At 38.2% G+C, this 19874-nt stretch overlaps 1 protein-coding gene across 6 annotated transcripts; it reads left to right on the top strand.

Moving 5' to 3' along the window:
* The first annotated feature begins 3414 nt into the window (after positions 1-3414).
* WASHC3 (WASH complex subunit 3) lies at positions 3415-19643 on the top strand. Of its 6 annotated transcripts, none has more exons than XM_055711596.1 (8): positions 3425-3602; positions 5226-5324; positions 7618-7683; positions 9073-9201; positions 10704-10811; positions 13232-13324; positions 14533-14597; positions 17863-19643. In XM_055711596.1, exons 1-8 carry the CDS (start codon positions 3552-3554, stop codon positions 17945-17947), a joined length of 696 nt encoding a protein of 231 aa, XP_055567571.1. In that variant the 5' UTR covers positions 3425-3551; the 3' UTR covers positions 17948-19643. The 6 variants fall into 6 exon arrangements, with proteins under 6 accessions (XP_055567574.1, XP_055567571.1, XP_055567569.1 ...); XM_055711594.1 differs by having other exon boundaries at positions 3426-3602; positions 10701-10811; XM_055711599.1 differs by lacking the exon at positions 9073-9201 and having other exon boundaries at positions 3415-3602.
* Positions 19644-19874: the final 231 nt, after the last annotated feature.

Here is a 19874-nt window from a genome sequence, read left to right as displayed (position 1 = left end):
TGTCTTCGGTATCCTTTTTGCATGGTTTTGCAAGTGAAGTGATACCAAGATGTTTAGCTAGCATAACACCTCCTTACAGCATTGTAGCCATCTAGCCATCCCTATTAGCATTAGTTAGATTTTTAAATATTTTTTATTTGTCCCTATTTATGCTGGACACATAAAACCAATTCAGAATTAGGACAGCAAAAAGTGAGATTATAGTCACCTTTTAAAAAGTAAGACCATATGTTATTTCTCGTTATTTCTCATCGTTTCTTACCCTTGAGAAATTTTGCTTCCAACTGCCACCAAAATTTACTTAAAAGATGAATATAAAGTTCCTCATATGTTCCAGTCTTGACTGGTGTTGGCTTAAACTGTAAAAAAAAGCAGACTGGAGGATGTTTCAAGATACACAGCACTTCGTGTGTCTTGTATCCATAGTCTGACCGGAGAGCACTGGCTGAATGGGAGATTTAATTGGCTCATAGACGTAGCTAAAATTCTCTGTGGGTCTGAAAGGAAGGATTGGACTAGGATGCTGCTGTAGTTCTGGGTGTATAGTGAAACTGAAACAGATTGTTGTTTGGTTGTTTTCCTGTGCATTCAGAGCAAAGCTTTACATAGCACCTAGTTATGCAGAATATCATACTCGGTACCCATATTGACAAAGGCAGCGTGTGTTAGGTATGTGCAGGTGCATCTGACTAAGACATTTTTTATTTAGAATTGCTTAAAACCCAAGGGGGCAGAGGGCAGAAATTCTTTTGTTCTGTAGTTAATTCAGAAGCCAGGATGCTTCTTTTTTTATGCTTCTTCTTTTATGCTTTTAATAAGTTTTAAGTAGTCCTTAAAAACAATTTACATAGGATTGGAATGATCATGTTAAGTTCAAGGCTCTTCGTATTACTTATTTCTGGTATAAAATGGGTATGTAGAAAAAAAAATAAAAAGCAGCTAATGTTTTTAGTATGTTCCCTATGTTCTTCTGTACAGAACAAAATAATGAGTTAAGGCTTTGATGCTGTCTTAGCAGTGCTTGGAAAACTGAAACTTGAAGAGCCATTTTCAGAGAACTGCAAAGCATTTATCATTTCATTTATTTTTTCAAATGAACCTACATAACACCTGACATTTGTATTTCTTAGTCTATTTAACTGTCAAAGGTTTATGATAATTCTCTGAACCTTCTGTTTGCTAAATTTGTACATTCTGACACACCTAGATTTATAGACTTTTTTAAAAAAACTCAGTTGGGATTAATTCAGAGGGGAAAATCATCAAGGCAATATCAGTTTCATATACAAAACTTTACCAAAATACCCTTTGCAAGCATGGATTTAGAAGACTTTATGGGAAAACAAAAAAATGTTAATCCACACTCTGGCTGTTTCAGCTGTTCATTGGACCACCTTAATAAAAACAACTGTTGCCCCTGTGGAGGATCAGGTGACACCATGTCTGGAAATTTTTTTGGATCAGCTTTTTGTTTCTGTTTAACTTGCTTCTCAGTTGTATAGCTACTTGAGTTCTGTGCTGATTCTAACAGAATATGATGTCTTGGGACCTGTAAGACAGTATATTAAGCATACAAAGTGCATATGAACATGGTAAGTTGCAGTAGCGCTTGCCAGTTTTTTTCACCCTGTGTAATTTTGTTTTGCAATTGACTAGAGGTTCTGATTTTGTGCAATATAAAAATCTATGTAGCAGATCAGTTTCAGTACTTTAAAACCCATGCTAAACTTTTTAGTGTGTGCTAATCACAAGACAAAATATTTACTAATGATGAAGACAAAGCTTTGATCAGTGTTCTGTACACACAGCTTTGGCACTCCAAGTTAGCCTCAGCATCTCTAAGGTGAACGTCTTCAAAATACTATGTTCAGCTGAACTGCGTTTCAGTAACTCTTAAACGGTCTTTAATCTTTCCTTCACTAAAAGGTGGAGCTATATGACTGTGTCTTTAAATGCCTGTGTATATATGTGTACACATACATAGTATATAAATTGCCAGCAGTTTATGTACTGTACCATTTTTATTCCTTAATTTGACATTTATCATCCAGTGCGGATGCTGGTACAAAATACATTTTCAAATCACACACTGTAAATCTGCATATTACCACTCAATTATTTTTTTATAAATCCTCCCATGGGGGGGGTTCAGTCATTAATAGTTCCAGTGTAACAAACCAGTTTAATTGAAACATTTTTTTAAGAGGTTTTGGAAAAAATTGGATCATTTTCCTCTACTCTCTGTTTCTCACTTTTCATACCTTGCATTTCCTAATTCCAGCTGGGAGAAGAAGTGCTGTGTTGCACTTTTCTATGCAATGTTTTTGGCCAAATTAAAAGCAGGAAGTACCAGAAAGCTCACCAAAGAGCATATTCTGAGATTTCTTTCCCAGCTTTACAGACCAAGAGATTCAGATAAAACTTGACTAAGCATTTACATACACAGAAACAAAAGTTTCTGTGGCATTGCCTAGAAAACTTGTATTATGGAAATGTTACGGTAAATGGGATTAATTTTTCTTGAATAGAACTTGGGAGTTTTTTGAAGGTTTGGTGGGTTTTTTTGAGGTAATAAAGATGGGAAGATGACTCACTTAGATAATTTAAACAGAGAGCTCCTCTGCCCAACAAAAATTTGCCCAATTCCTATAAACTAGATTAAACCTACTGAACTCTGTAGGTGAACCCCCTGTCCTTCCTTTGGAGGTGTGAGAAATGCCCCCGTCGCTCTGGAGCATGGTACATCGGAGGTTCCTTGGCTGAAACGGAATAGTCCTACTTACGCCCTATGCTTGAGAATCAAGTGAAAGCAGTGATAGGTACTGCTGAACAAAACAAAACCGTTACAGGTAGCCCACAGCTAAGTTTACCATACCCCCTTTTTTCCTGTTGTGTAAGCATTAAGGTACAGGAATGTTTTGTAACGTGATTTCAATGACGCTTTTGTATTTTTCAGAAGATCCAGGGTCATTCAGTGCTTGTTATTTTTACATATATTCCAAGTGTGGCCCTTCACCACTCCAAGCATGCATGTGGGCACAGAAACCGTGTCTTCACTGTCATTTCTCACTATTTCTTGGATGCTTGACTGTGGGGGAAGACTCTTTATCTTCACAACCTGCACGACCAAGGCCTTGTCCTGAAGCCGTGCTGGTGCCCATACCGGCGCGAGTCAATGCGGGCCCCCTCAGCGGCACGGACGCTTTGCAGAACAAACCACGCAATCCCTGGCAAAGCCCGTGCGTTTCTCCTCCGGGATCACCCGGCCCGCACGCTGCCCGGCCGCAGGCAGGGGTGGCGGCGGCGAGGGGGCGAACGCCCGCCCTCCCCCGGATTGCGCCTCCCATGCTGCACCGCGCGGGAGAGGCGGCTGCGCGCGCGCAAGCCCCGGGCACGGCCCCGCTGCCGCTCGCGGCGGGGTTTTGCTTCCGGGCCGAGGCGGAGAGGCCGCGAGCGGCGCGGCGGCGCTTCCGGAGTGCGGCGGGAGGCGCCGCGGCCCGGCTGCGTGCTGCCGGGCGCGGGGCTGCGCTGCGGCCGGCGGCGCCGCGGGGATGGACGAGGACGGGCTGCCCATTGTGGGCTCCGGCATTGACCTCACCAAGGTACGGGCGGCGCTCGCCTGCGGGCCCGGAGCTGTCCCGTTGCCTGGCCCGGCCGCGGCTGCGCTGGCCCTGGTGCTGGGCGAGCCCAGGCCGCCCCCGCCGCGCTCCGCTGCCCAGCGGGGCCACCCCTGAGCACGGCCGGGCGCCCGGGGCCGGCCGGGGCGCGCCGCTGCGGGCGGGAGGGCGGCAGGGCGAGCTGCGGGTGTCGCGCCGGGGCTGCCGAGGCGGTGCCGCCAGCACCCGCTGCCTCCGCAGCAGCCGCGCAGGTCCCGCCGCGGGGCCTCGCCGCCAGCCGTGCCCCAGGGCGCCGCGGGCTGCTCCAAGGGCGCTTCGCTGCGCCTCTTCCGCTGGCCTTACAGGTAACGGCTAAGCCGTTTCACTCTTAAAACTGTGAGGCAAATGCCGTGCGAAGCTGCTTGTTCATGGCTTTCAGTGATGCAGAAACACTTTTTTAGCTTTGTTTCTCGACTATAGAGCATAAAGACGGTTTGCTTCCAGCTGCCACGGTGGCCGTTCCATCTTTTGTGCTACCCCATAAATTTCTGAGGTCTTAAGCACCGTTTGACAGGTTCAGAACTACGGTATTGAGCTTCAGCAAACCTTGCCATACAGGGGCACAGGCTGAAAACTTGAGATAGTAGCAACAAAGTCACACAAAGAATAAGGACATCTTAAGACTGGTGAAGTGTAGCAAATGACTGCGCTGACAGATGAAAGACCAAAGAGGTGAAGACCAGAGGCTCACCGTAATCACACACTGTTGTTCAGGGCAGCTGAAGCTTGGCTGCAAGTGGTTTTGCTTGTAAATCCTTCACTGTAACCAACTGCAATTCAATACAGTGATTTCCTATGTGAAGTTTAAGACAAACAATTGTCCAAGGTGATTAACCCTGAGGTGCTGTAATTTTATACGTAAACATTTGTGTGAATGTTCCTGATTCCAGTCTTGTGTAATGGTGTAAATAAAAATGCCAACTGACTGTTACATTATGAGCACCAGCCTTTTTTTTTTGACAAATGTATCATTCTACCTTTTAGTCTGAGAAGTTTGTGTGCATCAGATCTCACTTGGCGGAGTGACACTAAAGTGTAATTTTAGGGTAGTCTGGACTTGCAAATAAGTAGTATAGGTGGCCACTAAAAATTGAGACAGCAATTTCACTACTCTCCGTTTTTTTTTATTTTAATGTTGGTTGTAACTATTTGTCTGGATAAGTCTGCTTTTCCTTCTTAAGCTTCAGAAGGAAAAATTCTGATTTCCTCTGTTTTTTAAAAATGTTAGCACTTAATTTCAGGAATGTTGTTAATTTCATCTGAAAATGTTTTCTTAAATAAGATAACAGACCTTAATATATGGGGATCTTGTCTTTTCTGTGTATCCTGCAACTTTTCAACAGTCATGTTAGTAGACTTTTAGTGAAAAAGGATTTGTATACTGTATAGGTATATATATCAAAAAATGGTTTGTATATATATATATATGCATTTGTAGCGAGTGCACTTAAGGCAGATTTCTAAAATAATTTCTTCTAAAACTTTTACATTTTTTTAACAGGTCTTTGAATCCAAATGTGGCAATTGACATCTATGTATAATCTAATTTTCTTATATTATTTAATGCAGGTTCCTGCTATTCAGCAGAAAAGAACTGTAGCATTTCTAAACCAGTTTGTGGTTCACACAGTGCAGTTTCTCAACCGCTTTTCTACTGTTTGTGAAGAGGTATGTTTATTATTTTCCCAGATGTCAATTTATACAATGGAAAAAAAATTCTAGAAATAAGAGCCATTCACTTAAATATTTTTGATGCAGTAATAGTGGTAGCTTAAACTGGAAAATTTAATCTGCTTTCTGTTCAGGTTTCTCTTGAGAAAGTGCTTAAGACAGTTGGGTTTTTTTCCCCAAGATGCCCAAGTGAACTGCTGATTATACCACACCTAATCCTGTTTCCTCAAACTTTTGCATTTGGCACTGCCTTTGAACTTTTTGATACATGGAATTTGTTCTGAGCAGCTCTGTCTGTGGAGATCATCTTGTTTTGGAAGAAGGATGCCATATTCCTATGGTGCTGCATCCATTTTGACAGTCAGTATCCCCCTCATCTGTGTCTTTGGATATAGCATCAGAACTTGCTTTCAGATTTTACCCCCTGTAATTTAAAAGGGTGTTACACTAAGCTCTGAATGTAAATAATTTTGATGTGGAAGAAAAGACATTTTTGGCAAGTGATTAGTATGGAACATGAAGCAGTTAATTTTAGTGTCTTGTAAACAAAAGAAAAATAAAAATATTTAGTGTTAATAAGTTTTTTGTGGTGTCTTCAGCATCAATGGAAACATACCAGACCGACAGGACTAGATTTGCCTACTGAACAGGACAAGAGTGCTTCCTCGTAGGAAGAGTGTTTTCTAATGCGGCTTTGAGCTTAACCTTTTTGTCATTAGTGGTTTCTTTGTAACTGTTCACTAGTTTATTCAACAAAGACTACTATACAGCCCTAGCCAGCAGGGCTGGGGCAGCAGTCAAATACAATTAGACTAAGCCGTGTAATCTGAGAAATTTCTGTTGTTAGTGAAGTTTAGAGCCAGACCCGTGACAAGTATAAAATTTGACTACCACATCAACGTATAGAGCTTCAGAGGAAAAAAATAATTACCTTTTTTTCCTAGATTTTTAAACTTACTGTAATTTGATATGTGGGATGGTGTAACTGCCTGGTGATGCTGTTGTCAGTTGTCCAAAACGTGGTTGTCACATGATCGCAATATTACCTATTATATAGGCACTGTGGAAGTCAGAACACATATATTTAAAACCATCTTGAGCATGCAGCAACTCTGTGAAGTCTACTTAATAAAACATTACTGGTTAACCTAAATGTGTTGTTACCCCAGAAACTAAATGGTTGCTTTCTAAATTCCTTGAAAATTTTTTTTGTATTTAGAAAGTGCAGAATCGTTTTTAATGTGAAAGGTCCCAGTGTAAATCAACAGAAGCCAAGAAATTCAAAATTAGGGCTGACACTGTCCTTAACTCTAGATTTCTTTCTCTAGTCAAACTCACCCATAAAGTTATGTAACTGTCTTGTACATCTTTCCTCCCCTTTCCCCAGCAACATGTAGGGCACATAGTTCTTTTCAATAGGAACAAACTCCTCATGAACAAAAAGCCATCTGTAAATAAGTTGGTGCACTATCCAAAAAGACTAATTCCTGTCAGTCTCTTTTTACTTTTTCTAGCATATTGGCAGAACTGCCATTTTCTTGGGGTGTTAAAGTTCTGCTTCAGAGCCAGGCAGAATCTTGCCAGTGTGCCAGAAAGCTGTCAGAGTGGTACATATCTGCCAGCCAGCATGCTAGCCAACTTCACTTGGACAGGTCTGGTGGAGTATGGTAGTGATTAGTTAAAAGAGTGACAGTTCTTATAGAGTAATGTAGAAAAAGTTAAGTTGTCTTTTTTTAAAAAAAAAAAAGTGTTAAAATTTGATCGAGGTACACCTGGAGCATGTAAAGTTGGTGAGTTCTGGTTCACTATGCATTTTGACTTTCAGTCACCTGCTGTATTCTTTATCAGATTTTTTTACTTTGTATTTGCTCAGTTACATACATACACTTCATATCTTTTCACCTTCCACATTTGGAAAAAGCTTTGGAGAAAGTTGGTTTGTAAACTGTGAGAGTACAGTATGTCTACCATTATTCTCCAGTTGCCCAAAGTAATACCCTATTTACTTTGGCTTTCCTTTGTGCATAGTCTGTCTTCATTTCTGTTATTCATTATTTGGGAAAACTAACTGCCTAGTAAGATTACTTAAAATTTGAACCATTGTAGCTACTGTACTAAAAAGGGATGTCGTTGCTTCATTTATTTTGAAATGTTATCATTTCACTTATACTCTATTCTGCCTTCACCAGGTAGAAGACAAAAGTGATTTTTTTTAGCTAGATGTGAACCATTTTATATGTACAAGTGCCTAGGGGAGTGTTTATGTGTTCAATTTTTTTTTCTATTCTAGAAATTATCAGCACTCTCTCTCCGTATCCAACAAATTGAAACAACACTCAATATTTTGGATGCAAAGGTTTGTATGTGTACAGACTTTGTCTTCTAACAGTGACAGCCTCCTGAGTTACATGAACTAGCTTCCTGATCATAGTCTAAATTGATCAAATAAGTTTTCATAATGATTTGAAGGAGCTAATATAAAATGCTTACATGGCAATTTCTCTCTTTGCATGTCTTGCCACTTATATTGTGTAACATTTAAACATGTAGTTGATATGGAAAAAAGGAACCAACAGCACATAGTGGAAATGTTGGTTCGGTCTCTGTTAAACATACTGAACAGGAAAGGAGCACTTGGATCTTGAGAGGGCAGCTGAACTGTATGGCAATTTTATGGTTGATTTTATGTTTGGTTTTAAGAAAATGGAGAGAAGTTTTCCAATATTAAAGTATGTTGCAGGGCTGTGGTATGAAATTGCATTTGCCATGCAAACTCTAGTAAGAAATGCTACTCTCTTTGTACAAGCGAAATATCTTTGTGTTACCAGACTATAAGGTTCTCAACTGGTATAAGTAGCTAGACAGAGCCTTTGTAAATCTTCTGGTATTGAAATGTGACCTGAATTGGATCTAAGGTAATACAATGTGTCTGATGTATCTTTAGCTAAAATGACAAAAGGATATAATCTATACTCAGATATTATCATTTAAGTTGCTAGAAGAAAACAAACAAACAAACTGGAAACAAATACCAAAGCCCAAACACCCACTGTAAAGGTTTAACCAGTCCTTCTTTAAATGATGGAAGCAGTTTTGGTTGTCTTTTCTGGGAGCAGGGATAGGACATTTTGAAACCATTCATTAAGATCTTTGTGAAGAAAATACTGTAGTAGTACAAACAGTGCTTACTAACTCTTATTTATTTCAAAGTATTTAGGAATAATCAGTATTGATCATTTTTATAGAATTCTTCATAATCATGGTAAACAGAATTTCCTTCAAGTAGATATGTAACGTATTTAATATCCACTCTCAGCATTTCCTTAAAAATGTGTGAAAGATGTAGAAGATTGCAAAATCTGTAACCAGTCACCCATCTGTTAGATAACAGAGCTTTTCTTGTTAACGATTTCTTTCACTGTAGGGGAAGTAGCAGAGAAGATGGCCTGGCTCTTGTGGGGTTGATAAAGCGCAGCTGGAAAGGTGTTGAAGCCTTTCCTGCGCTGCAGTGCTGTTAACAGTGAAAGCTCCAATGCAGTGTTTTGGGGTTTTTGTTGTAGAAGCCACCTGAATAAAATTATTTTTTTCCCCTCCCAATCAAAATATGAAAACCAGTGATAAAAAGTTATGATTATACTAATGTGAAAACTACCTGGGGAATATGTGGTAAGCAGCATGCTGCAGATTTTATTGTACACATAGACTTAATGTTCATTGCTTATTTGATAATGTTTTGTACATTTAGTTATCCTCTATTCCTGGCCTAGAAGATGTCAGATTTGAAGTGTCCAGTGCAAATATGAATACCATTACAAATGGTCCTATGGCACAGACTACTGTGGATCAACAGACAGCTGTATCACCTCAGTCTGGAGTGAGTAATGAAGCATAACTAACAGATTGAAGGAATATACCTCTCTGTGTCCAGTGTCTCTCTTTCTAGTCTTATTTGAAATAGTTAGAAGCAAGCCTATTGGAAGAGAGAAATCAACTGTAAAGATCTAAAACTGCGTTTTTCACTAATGAAACTGTTCTAACGAGTGATTTAAAACAAAAAAGTCACTTGTTAAAAAAGTATCTCCTTTCTTGAATTTGTGGCTTAAATAATTAGAACTAACTCAAATCTAGTGGTAAATGTCTACTTCCTCTTCTTCAATCACACTAAAATATGAACGTGAATTACATGAGGGGACTGGGAAGGTCATGAATGAAAGTAAGTTTGAATCACATGACTCCAGCTCTTCTCTGCCTTCTTTAGAATGTGAGCTTTCAGCTGAAATCGGAGTTTCTAGCATACTTTATTTTAAAGAGGTTGTTACATGAATATTTTCTGTATATTACCATCTATGTACAGAAAATGCCAGCTTATAATAAAGTGATCGATATTAAGATCCTATCCCTGCAATTAATTTTTTGTTGGGTTATTGGGGGTTTTTTTATGTATGTGTGTGTTTGGTTGTTTTTTTAACCCAGATTTAAATCCTGTGATCACCACTTCACTAGGGGAGACTTTCTGGCTCATTTGTACATGGGGTTCTTTCCCCAGTTTCCTACAATAGTTTCTTTTCTTGGAATCTCCAAGTCCAGTCTCTGCTTGTTCTCTTATTTGGTGGAAGTTGTCGTGGAGCAGCCTGTTAAAGGTTGTAACTCTTCAGCCAGCAGCGTGGGAGACAGAATAGACAGTTAGCATTCCATGTTTCAGCCATGTTAGAGAATGACTCCTGGTTATTTTGTTTTCTTTAAAATGTTCCTCCTCTTAGATACTGAAGTAGGAACAAATACTCCTGAAATGAGGTTTCCAGTGCTGCTTTCAGATGGTTAGTTTAATAGCAAACATTCTCTTGTCATTTTCTTCTTTTTTTTCTAATTCTTTACTCTCAAGGATTCTTTTGATTTCATTATGATATCCTTGAGATTAATGCTTTATACTGAAAACTATAGTTTAAAAATTATATGATCTGTACGAAACCTTTCTTATGGAATCAAATAAATATTTTGAGTAAAAAATGCATTAGACCACTAGAAGAGATATGTAGAAATAATCCTTAAAAATATATATATGTATAAAGTGAACATTTAGATTTAGTTCTGTTTTATTCATTAAATACAACAAACTTCAGAGTGCGATTATAGGTGGGTTTTTCTCATGTATTTTGCTTAAAATTGTGACTAAAAGTAGAAAGTCACACTTGTAACTGCAGATAGTAAAAGCTGAGTTTTGTGTATTCATTCATCTTGGAAATATTTAATACTACGAGTGAGAATAATCTAGATGAAGAAGAGTTGCACTTTACCCTTAAATTACAGATTTTATGGTTTGAAGTCTCCGTGCTTCTGCATACCTAACCATTAAAGTGTTCTCTTTGTACACAGAAGAACAATATACATGAAGAAGGGTTACAGAAAACAGAGGTAGTAACAGAAAATGTCAGAACTGTGGCCAAGGATCCTCGATATGCCAGATATCTCAAAATGGTACAAGTGGTAAGTCAGTTGTCTTATCATTCTTTATGTACTTAGTTATTTTTAGGTGGAATGTCACACACATCAAAGTGAATGTAAGTGAACATTAGATGTCTGAAGACATCTATTGCAACAATAATCTTTAAGCTAGGATAAGATCATAATATTTCTAGCACATCTCTAATAAATGAATTGATGTAATACATTCCCTCAGCCAGCTTCAGGCAAGGTCTTTCTACAAAATTTTGCCAATATACTTCTGAACTGAAGGTGTGAAGATGTGTAAATGCAGACAGAAGTTGCCACTGAAAGTGTAGTTATTCTGGTAGAATTGGTATCATTCCCTACACACAGACATGATTACAGTTTGATTTTGCTGTAGGGTACAAAATACAGCTTTGCCCATGTACTCAAGAGCATGAGTATTTGGTATTTCTGTAGGGTTCAAAATAGAGATACAAGAATTGCTTCACTACTTGGTTCCACATCAGTTTCCTGTTATTCATGATGCAGGTTTTGCTTACCTCTTTATATGTGGGCTGTTCTACAGATAAGTAGGAAATAAATGAATGTAATCTCAATATTTACATGTGTGAAAACTAATGAAGGAGTGAAAAGGTGAATGGGAGACTCGGTGACATTTTTTAAGAGCTCTTTTTTTCATGTCCACAAAATTAAAAATGAGATTGGAAACAGAAAAAACCTGGCTTTATTTTCAAGCTGTCAGTGGAAATTTTCCTCTAAAATAAATATTATAATTCTGGAAAATGTGACTATGTCATAGTATGAGTAAAATGTTGCCTATGTTAAAACTAACTTCATAGTTTTATTCCCTCTTCAAACAAATTATTACAATTGGTGTGCTTGGTACTTTGGATGACACTCCAGACCTTATTTTTCATTTGAATCACAAATTGTCACTTTATGGGTAGCTTATTACAAGCCATTTGGGAAACCTGGCAGTGGGGTAGTAGCAGAGAGTAGAACACTATGTTATTTTTTTATGCCAGACTTGAAAGTGGATGTGAAAGAGCTAGATGGTCTAATTGCTTTGACTTTTTTTGTGTGTGACTGCTAGAGGAGTGAGATCTTACCTTCTGCATTTGTACTTTGTACTGGCAGTTCCTGGTGGTTCCTCTGCCAGTTGTAAACAGTGTGGTAAAGTCAGACTAACATACTACACACTGATGCGTGGTTTTGTATTTGCCAAACTTGTCTTGTCATCCAGTCAGGTATTTTAGTTAGTGTCATTTATTTGCCCAAATTAAGCTTCTAGCTGAAGATTTGTTTGAGCTAAACATTTATTGTTTATTGTTTATTTATTGTTCACAATATTTTTATTTTTTAAGAACTAGCACTATGAAGACATATTTCTTTTACACTAAACATAGCTGTTCTGTGAGATAGTAACAAACTCATTTCAATGAAGTGCGGTTGACCGTACTAAATTCGTAATTTTTAAAATATACAATAATATTCAAGCAAACCTTACAAAGGCAATATTGTATTTGCTACAACAAATGTTCAGAACACTTCTGTTGACAGTTTGAGAGGAGCAGTCTATGACTTCAGATAAACAACATCTTTAAATAACAAATATGACTGCATAGATGCCAAGATACTGACTGGCCTGATACAGATGGGTCCTTGCTTTCAAGCACTGAAATAAAAACCAAACATGGAGAGTGCACTGATCTTCAGGAATTGCCAGCACTTAGAGTATTTGACCTCTTTCTGCACTATGAAGAACCAAAACCTATTTTGCAGCAAGATTGCTACTTGCACTCTGGCTTCTCCAGGACCTGCATGCTTCCCGGGCTGCGGGGCCAGGCTGGGAGTAGGGCTGGCTTACACTGTGTTGAATGTGTGGTGATTTGGATTATTTAAAATCTTAACTGAGCAGAGACAAATGCAATGGAAATTTAGTATTTTCTCCTCTGTTAGAAAAGTGCACTTTTGCCATTTCAGTGGACCTGTATGATCCGTGTAGTTACTGTTTATATTTAATATACTTCCTGTTTTATTTTAGTAAGATTTAGGGTCACAGCAGTGTTAAGCTCTGATTTGCCAGATTCTGCTTTGCCTGATCTGACTCAGTCTTGCTTTCACTTGGTTTGAATTGATGCATAAACACTTCATCAGTGATTTCTGAGCTGGGGAAAGAAACCCTAAGAGCAGTCAAGTGAGGGAAAAAGCATTAGATAGTTTGAGATGGTGTATAGGCACACAATTCCTGGTGTCCAAATCTGTTACTAGAATAAGTGAATATTTTAAACTGTCATGAAATGCTCAAATGCTTTCCCCTTTGTAGTGTACATTAGTTGTGAATTACTGAGAAATTCTTTATTACAAGCTAATACCTTACAACTATTTGAGTCACATTTTTCCTGATATGCCTGATAGGTTGTTAAAACTATGTACCTGTCTGTGTGCTATTCCAGAATCTTCATGCACAAGTCTTGATTGTGATTCTTGCTGTGAAACTGCACAAGGAAAACACAGTAAGACAGCTAGCTCAGCTCTCACTTTGCCAGGTTAGCAACTGTCACTAGTACCACATGCTTCTCTGGAACATTAGTCATGGCTGCCCTTTATTTTATCACTATTTTACTTACGTTGGACAAAAGATATTTGTCCTGTGCCAAAACAGTGCTACACTACTTTTTATTTAGGTTGTGAGGCCTCTGCTGACTTTCCTTGACCACCAGTAGCTGTGTCTCTTGGAAATCAGAAATTATAGCATCCTTCTTCCTTGTTTGTTTTCCTTGTTTCCTTTTTTTTTTTCCTTTCTTTTTCTTTGTTTTTTCTTTTTTTCTTTTTTTCTTTCTTTTTTTTCCTTTTTTTTTAATTTTTTTTTCTAACTATCTTGGCATGCAGTGATCCAGGTGGTATTTCTGATGGTTTGCAACAGGGGATGGCAAAGCAACAAGTTGTCTTTGAGCAACTCTAGTGGAAACATAGGAGCAGTTTGTTGGAATGTGTCTTTTAAGACGACGTGGGTCAAAGTGTTCTTGGATACGCAATCCATGATGAGGGGATGCTTAGGTGTTGCTGAGTAAAATAAAGTACAGAAGCTGTGGAAGAACTTGCAGTGAAAGGAAGGAATTTTTTTAACACATATAGTTGGCTAAAATCTGTCCACAAGTCATAGAAGATTCAAGCCTGACTGTACAGGCACTTTGTATTCAGTGGAATCACTTTTAAATTGCGCTCCTGTTCTCATGTCCTGTTTGCCTTTTTCTGCATGCTTTTTAAAGACTTTTCCAATTTTTAGCTCTGCGTTAAGGTATTCTTCTGGAGTGGTAGTAGATGCATCTTCTGTTTTGCTCCCTCTTTGGCTATACCTTTAGCATGTCCAAGTGTTCTTCATCTGTCTAGCACAACCATTCTCTTCTGTCTTTGTGCTACTCTGTTCTTTCTTCACGTTCTCATCCATACATATCACTTCAGCTTCCTGGTTTTGTCTGCATGAATTGCAGATCTATCTGCCCATTCCTGATTCTTTCCCTGCAACTTTCTGTAGAAGTTTTGCCATAAATATGAGAAGGATTAAAAGGGCTTTTGATCTCAGTCATTTCTCGCCTCTAGGTTCATACTGATGGCAACTGAGATTATCATTCCATGCTTTTGTTCAACAAATGACATGCATAAATTTGTATGAAAGTGTAACCTAAAAGAACCTGTGGAATTTAGTTCACCTGTTTGTGTTCAGTAGTTTCATATTCTTCCTCCTCCTACACAGGGTGTTCCTGTAATGGCAATACGAAACAAAATGATTTCTGAAGGGCTAAATCCAGATCTTCTCGAGTAAGTAATATGCAACTCTCAGTAGGGCTGGAAAGCAACTGTGTGTTTAAAAAACTTGGAAAAAAGTTTGCTTAGAAGAGCTTGTTTATGGTATTTTGAATCTAAATGATGAGCATTAAAATAGGTTTTGAAGTCTTCTGTGAGAGGTGGTTTAAGCATTTTGTATGTCTGAATAGGGCCATCAGGGCCAAAGGGGGAGCCATGCTGTCTCAAGTTCGGGTTTTTTCAGTATTGTCTAGCCCAAGGCAAAGCCCAGGAAATAGAGACTGGGTAAGTACTGCACTCTCCCAAACAGAAAGTTGTAGGACTTTACTATTAAGACTTGAGAGGAAATGGAAGGACTTCTTCCAAGCCAAGCAGAGGGGATGCAGTTCAAGGAAAAAGATACTGCAATGACAAGGTAACATTTGACAACGTTCATTTAGTGATGAGAAATCAGGTAATACGTCAGTAGCCATTTTCACTGTACTGTTAAGAATATGAGGTTTTTCCCAGATATTTTCTTTCAACACTTCAATACCAAAATGCCATCATTGTAGAGTAGTAAGAACAAAATCTATTTTATTTTGCTGGATGCATGAGGGACAACGCAGCAGTTTCCCGATTCCCTCAGTAGATGGAATGTACAACTTGATTTCAACATCGACAGTGTAAATTGAAGTCAGCAGTTTGAAATTGTGACTGATTGAGCTAACCTGTTGTGAAAACTACTAAGAATAGATACTCATTTTCAAAGCTACGTGTCTGACTATAAGCATGAATTTTAGGCTTATTTTAGATTTGACATGTAATTTAGTTTTACTGTACTATTTCACAGAATTTGTTAAACTGATGAAAATACTTTCATTCTTACATTATAGCCACTAAAATGTTCAATACGGTTTTGCATCCTCTTCAGAAAATGTCAATGTATTAGAAAGTCTGCTTCTCCTTTCCAGTGAAGTCTTTTTACATTTTGGAAAGGCTTATTCTGAAACCAGCAACTTGTTTAACAAAATAAATAAAAATATAGGAAAACTGAAGTATCGTCGTAGGTTGAGTCACTTTATCTCCCAGCTACTTCCTGGTTTCTGAATGAGCCTAAAGTAGTTATTCCTCATTTAATATTTTTACCAATCGAATGAGAAATAAGTAAAAGAACGCAAGTAAGAACGTGTGCAAGTGTTACATGTGTTGTATTTTTTACTCTGCATTTCTGATCCACGCCTTTCTGTAAATGCTGCTATTCATGTTTGGGTGGATTATTGTAGTAGATAAAAATAAGGTAATAGGTTAAAATTTCAAAAACTTTAAAAAAGTACCTGCTTTTGAATTGTCTGTTTTGGGCTAAGACAGAAATGTTATTGCTGTGAATTGGGGCTCACAGAATATGTTTGGGGTCAAAGATTCTGTGCAACAGTAAGGCTTAGGCGGATTTTCTTTAAAATGTTAATGGTTTGAAAACTGTATACAAATCTACATGGTTAAAGAAAGCTAATTATTTGGCAAGGTGCACACCACACAATATTTTAAGGAGTCAGGGATGACGCTTCTTTTAATTTTCTTGCTTCCTTGTCTCAATATCATAGACTTTTTAAAAAATATGTATCTTGCCATTCACACCACATTTCTTGGGTCTTCAGGTTCCTTAGTCACTCCTTCCTGCTCACTCAGTCCCAGTGGAAATTAGGAAAACGTACATATCGCTATCGCTGTATGCTCAGTCAGTTCCTGCACACTCTCCCAGCTATTAACCAGTGACTGAGCGTGTGTTTTTGTGTGGCTGCAGAGATGCTAATTCTGATAATATGGATTTGTTTATACTGTCTTCCTTCAGCTGTTTTACTTCTGTTACTGCTCCTTTCTCAACTTTTTGCAGTTTAATAACTCCCTATTCTATCAAGCTCCCAATTTATCTATTTTTAACTTTTGTTTCTTATCCTTTCTCTCTTCTCCTTATAAAATGCTGAGAGGGTTTGTCCTGCTCTTACGAACTAAAGGAATTCATTGCCATCTTCCTTTCCTTACTAGAGGCGAGTTTTTGCACTGGTCTCTCCAGATCACATGTCTTTGCACAGTTCTTCTGTTTTGTCATTACCACGGCAACAAGGAATAATACCGTGAAGTGGTATTTACATAAGAAAGCAAACTCTTTGATTTATTTTAGAGGTGTGCAGGGGGGAGAGGGAAGGCTCTTTCGCATTTCTTTAATGCACTTCTCATTTTTTGTGCCCAAAATGTTTAGAAACACTTCAAAAGTACCTTAGGGATTTCCAACAGAAATTATAATAAACAGAACTAAAGTTGGAAAAGAAATTCTGTAGCATGACACACAGAGGTAGTCCCAAGATAAATATCAACAGGATAATACAATTGTCAGCTTATTTTAATATTTTATCAAAGAGAGCAGTTAACTATCATACAGGAGCCTAGTTTCTGTGAAGATCATTCTTCCCCAAGTGTAATTGCCTGTTTATTTTCTACCTTGGTTTCAGAATTGACCAGGCTCAGTCCTGCTTGTATTGTCAAACTCACTGCATACTTAGGAGGGACACTCCAGGGAGAGACAGCATCTTCAGTCAGTAGTGTTAGTCTGTAGATGACTTGCTTCTGTCCCCTTCATTCCCAATAGATCCCCCTGTGCAAATGTTTTGATGTGATGTTTAGATCCATCTTAAATTCTCTTCAAAACTAAGCACAAGAGGTCGGATCATTTATAGTCAATAAAAATCCCATGGCTGCTCTTGCATGTCAAATTTAACCCAAAGTTCTAGCCAAATTCCACTCTGAGTAATTCTTTTTTGCTTCTCTAAATTATCCCTGCAGTTTTAGTTGGATACAATATTGTTCATTTCCTGTGTTATTTTTTTCATGTACTATTTACACTGCTTAATAGTGTACAGCGTGTTCCTTTCAGCCCTAGAAACTCTGAAGATTGAAAAATATTGAATTAATCAGTATTGCCTGCTTTCAACTTGTTCTACAAGTGTTTGCCACTTCTTGGTGATCTGTCAGTATTTCCGATAGCCTCAAAGATTTGCATTCAAATCGACGTCTACAGAGTTTTGATGTCCTGTGAGTTACAGTTTCTAGTGCTTTTCAGTTGTAAGTGAAGCAATACCAGTGAGATGAGAGTTTGTAAACTGTAAACAGTTAATGTGTTAAATGTTTTGGAAATAAAGTGCATGCAATTGTAGTGAAAGGACATTAACATGACATGCTAAGTTGCTTGTGTTCTCAGCCACCTTCTGGGAGTTACAACATAGAACATTTTTGTTGCCTGCAGGACCCCGGATGCCCCTGTGCCTGCCTGGGGAGATGATGGGAAAGCAGAAGACAGTTCCGATAGTGAATCTTCATTTAGTGATTAAAGAGACTGATTTCAGCCTTTGGAAACCTCTGTTAAGTGCTAATGTGTTTGGAGCTTTAGCAGACAGTGGTTTTCTGTGAGTCACATGAGTAACATGGTTTATCTGACAGCATTTTTAAGAGCTAAGATCCTCCATGTTCTCTCCCAGAAAGTCTGAACAGGCAGCGTGTTAGTGTGTTTCAACTAGAACCTTTCCACCATGAAAATGAATCGTGAGATCCTTGCAATGTTTGTGCTGCATCATTTCAGATTCCTTTCTGATTCTTCTGAAATTACTTTGTAAAACTCTAAAAATTCCACACCTCTAAACACTGCATTCTGGTCATTATTGGATTTTCTGTGCAACACATTTAACCTGGGTTGTCTTCTTCCTGTCCCATAACTTACAGATAAAGTAACTTTTCAAAATGAAATTGTTTCATTGATGAAAGGTATTATTTTTTTCTAATGTACTATATTCTGTAGTGACACAAGAATTACGTAGAAATCAGCTATCTTATGGTGATTGCAAATCGGTGATACTCTGTTTTGAGAGAAACTAAAATACAACTGAAAATACTAAAAACCAATCTGAATCTATTTTCGAACTATGTACTGCTATTTAGTGTCACGTTAGAGTCTAATACAAAGTTGTTAAAGCAGTTCTTGCTCTTTAGAAGAGTTGATTTATCAGATTCAGGTTACAGCGGTGTAGGCAAGTGCAAACGTTGCAAGACTGGTTTGAAAATGACACTGTGAAAGAAGCAAGTGACTGGGAGATTATTAATGGAATACCAGATTCTCACTGCTTGTTCATTGTCACGTGGGTCAGTAGAAACCACTTTCTGACGGCTGTTGGGCTTATTTGAAAGGAGCTGTGGCTGAGCAGTTTGCGTGGAATAAGAAACCACCTTCAAGCTGATGCCTGTGCTAATAACTCCAGCAAAGAAGCCATAATTCAGTTTGTATGATGATACAACTACCTTGCTACCTGTTGAGGTATGCATTAGGGAACAACATAAAGAAACCCACTTGGAGCCTGACTGGCCCTGAAGACTTCCCTGCAAGTTACTTAATCTACTCCATGAGTCAGAAATGACATTTTATTAAAGAATCTTCTCTAATATAATTTGTTCCACGTGACATTCTTCACAATCTATTTGAATTCCCCAGGTTATTGTGATTATACCAGAATGCTGTGGGCCAGGAATCATTCACTTTCTGGTCTTTCACATTCTTCCTGAGACCAAGAAAAGACTCAAACTGAAGCTCTGAGTATATAGATTTGTTAGCTTTTATGATCGAGTCGTTATCTTCTCTCTCAGTTATTTATGCCACTTCGGTAGGTTAGCTGCTTTTTTTTCCTGTAACTTAAGCATGGCTCCCATTTCAGTCTAGCTGACATATTTAAGTTCTTCATAACCTGCAAATCAGACTAATGCCTGAATCCCTATGAAAGCATATATGCAATGGAAAATGTCTAGAGATGGCATTTCAATAATGAGTTAATTATCATTCAACAGAAACAAAAATATTAAATAATTGAAACTTGGTAAAACTTGAAAAATATTAACATATCAGCAATAAGTATTTCAAAGGTAAATGTTACAGCGTTATTCCAGAAAGCATATATTAAAACACCGGTGACTTTTTAAAATCTGTCTTTGAAAACTCATTGAAGTAATCTGTTTAATTAAAGCTATGCTTTGTAAACCAAAGCTGTGGTTCTGTTTTATTTCCATATGTTGTTTTAAAGAAGTTAATGACAATTCTTCTGAAGTCTTTGCAAGTCATGTTTCTCCAAAGCTGGTTATGCTGAAGTTGCATCAATCTGCTGTCTGAAGGGGGGAGTTTTGGATATAGGGATTTGGAGTTTAACCTAAGCCATACTAGCACTCTGACTAGGGGGGAACTGAATACCCCATAGCCACTATTCTAACAAGAAAATT

This window comes from Falco cherrug, chromosome 5 (assembly GCF_023634085.1).
Source record: "Falco cherrug isolate bFalChe1 chromosome 5, bFalChe1.pri, whole genome shotgun sequence".
Classification (NCBI taxonomy): Eukaryota; Metazoa; Chordata; class Aves; order Falconiformes; family Falconidae; genus Falco; species Falco cherrug.
This window is presented reverse-complemented; position numbering and strand designations above follow the sequence as displayed.

Bases quoted from the DNA above. Each gene is read 5' to 3' on its own strand.
- WASHC3 (XM_055711594.1), top strand. From the start codon at position 3,552: ATGGACGAGGACGGGCTGCCCATTGTGGGCTCCGGCATTGACCTCACC. The intron at 9,202-10,700 runs GTGAGTAATGAA...CTTTGTACACAG, and splicing joins CTGTATCACCTCAGTCTGGA to AAGAACAATATACATGAAGA. The intron at 14,598-17,862 runs GTAAGTAATATG...TGTTGCCTGCAG, and splicing joins CTAAATCCAGATCTTCTCGA to GACCCCGGATGCCCCTGTGC.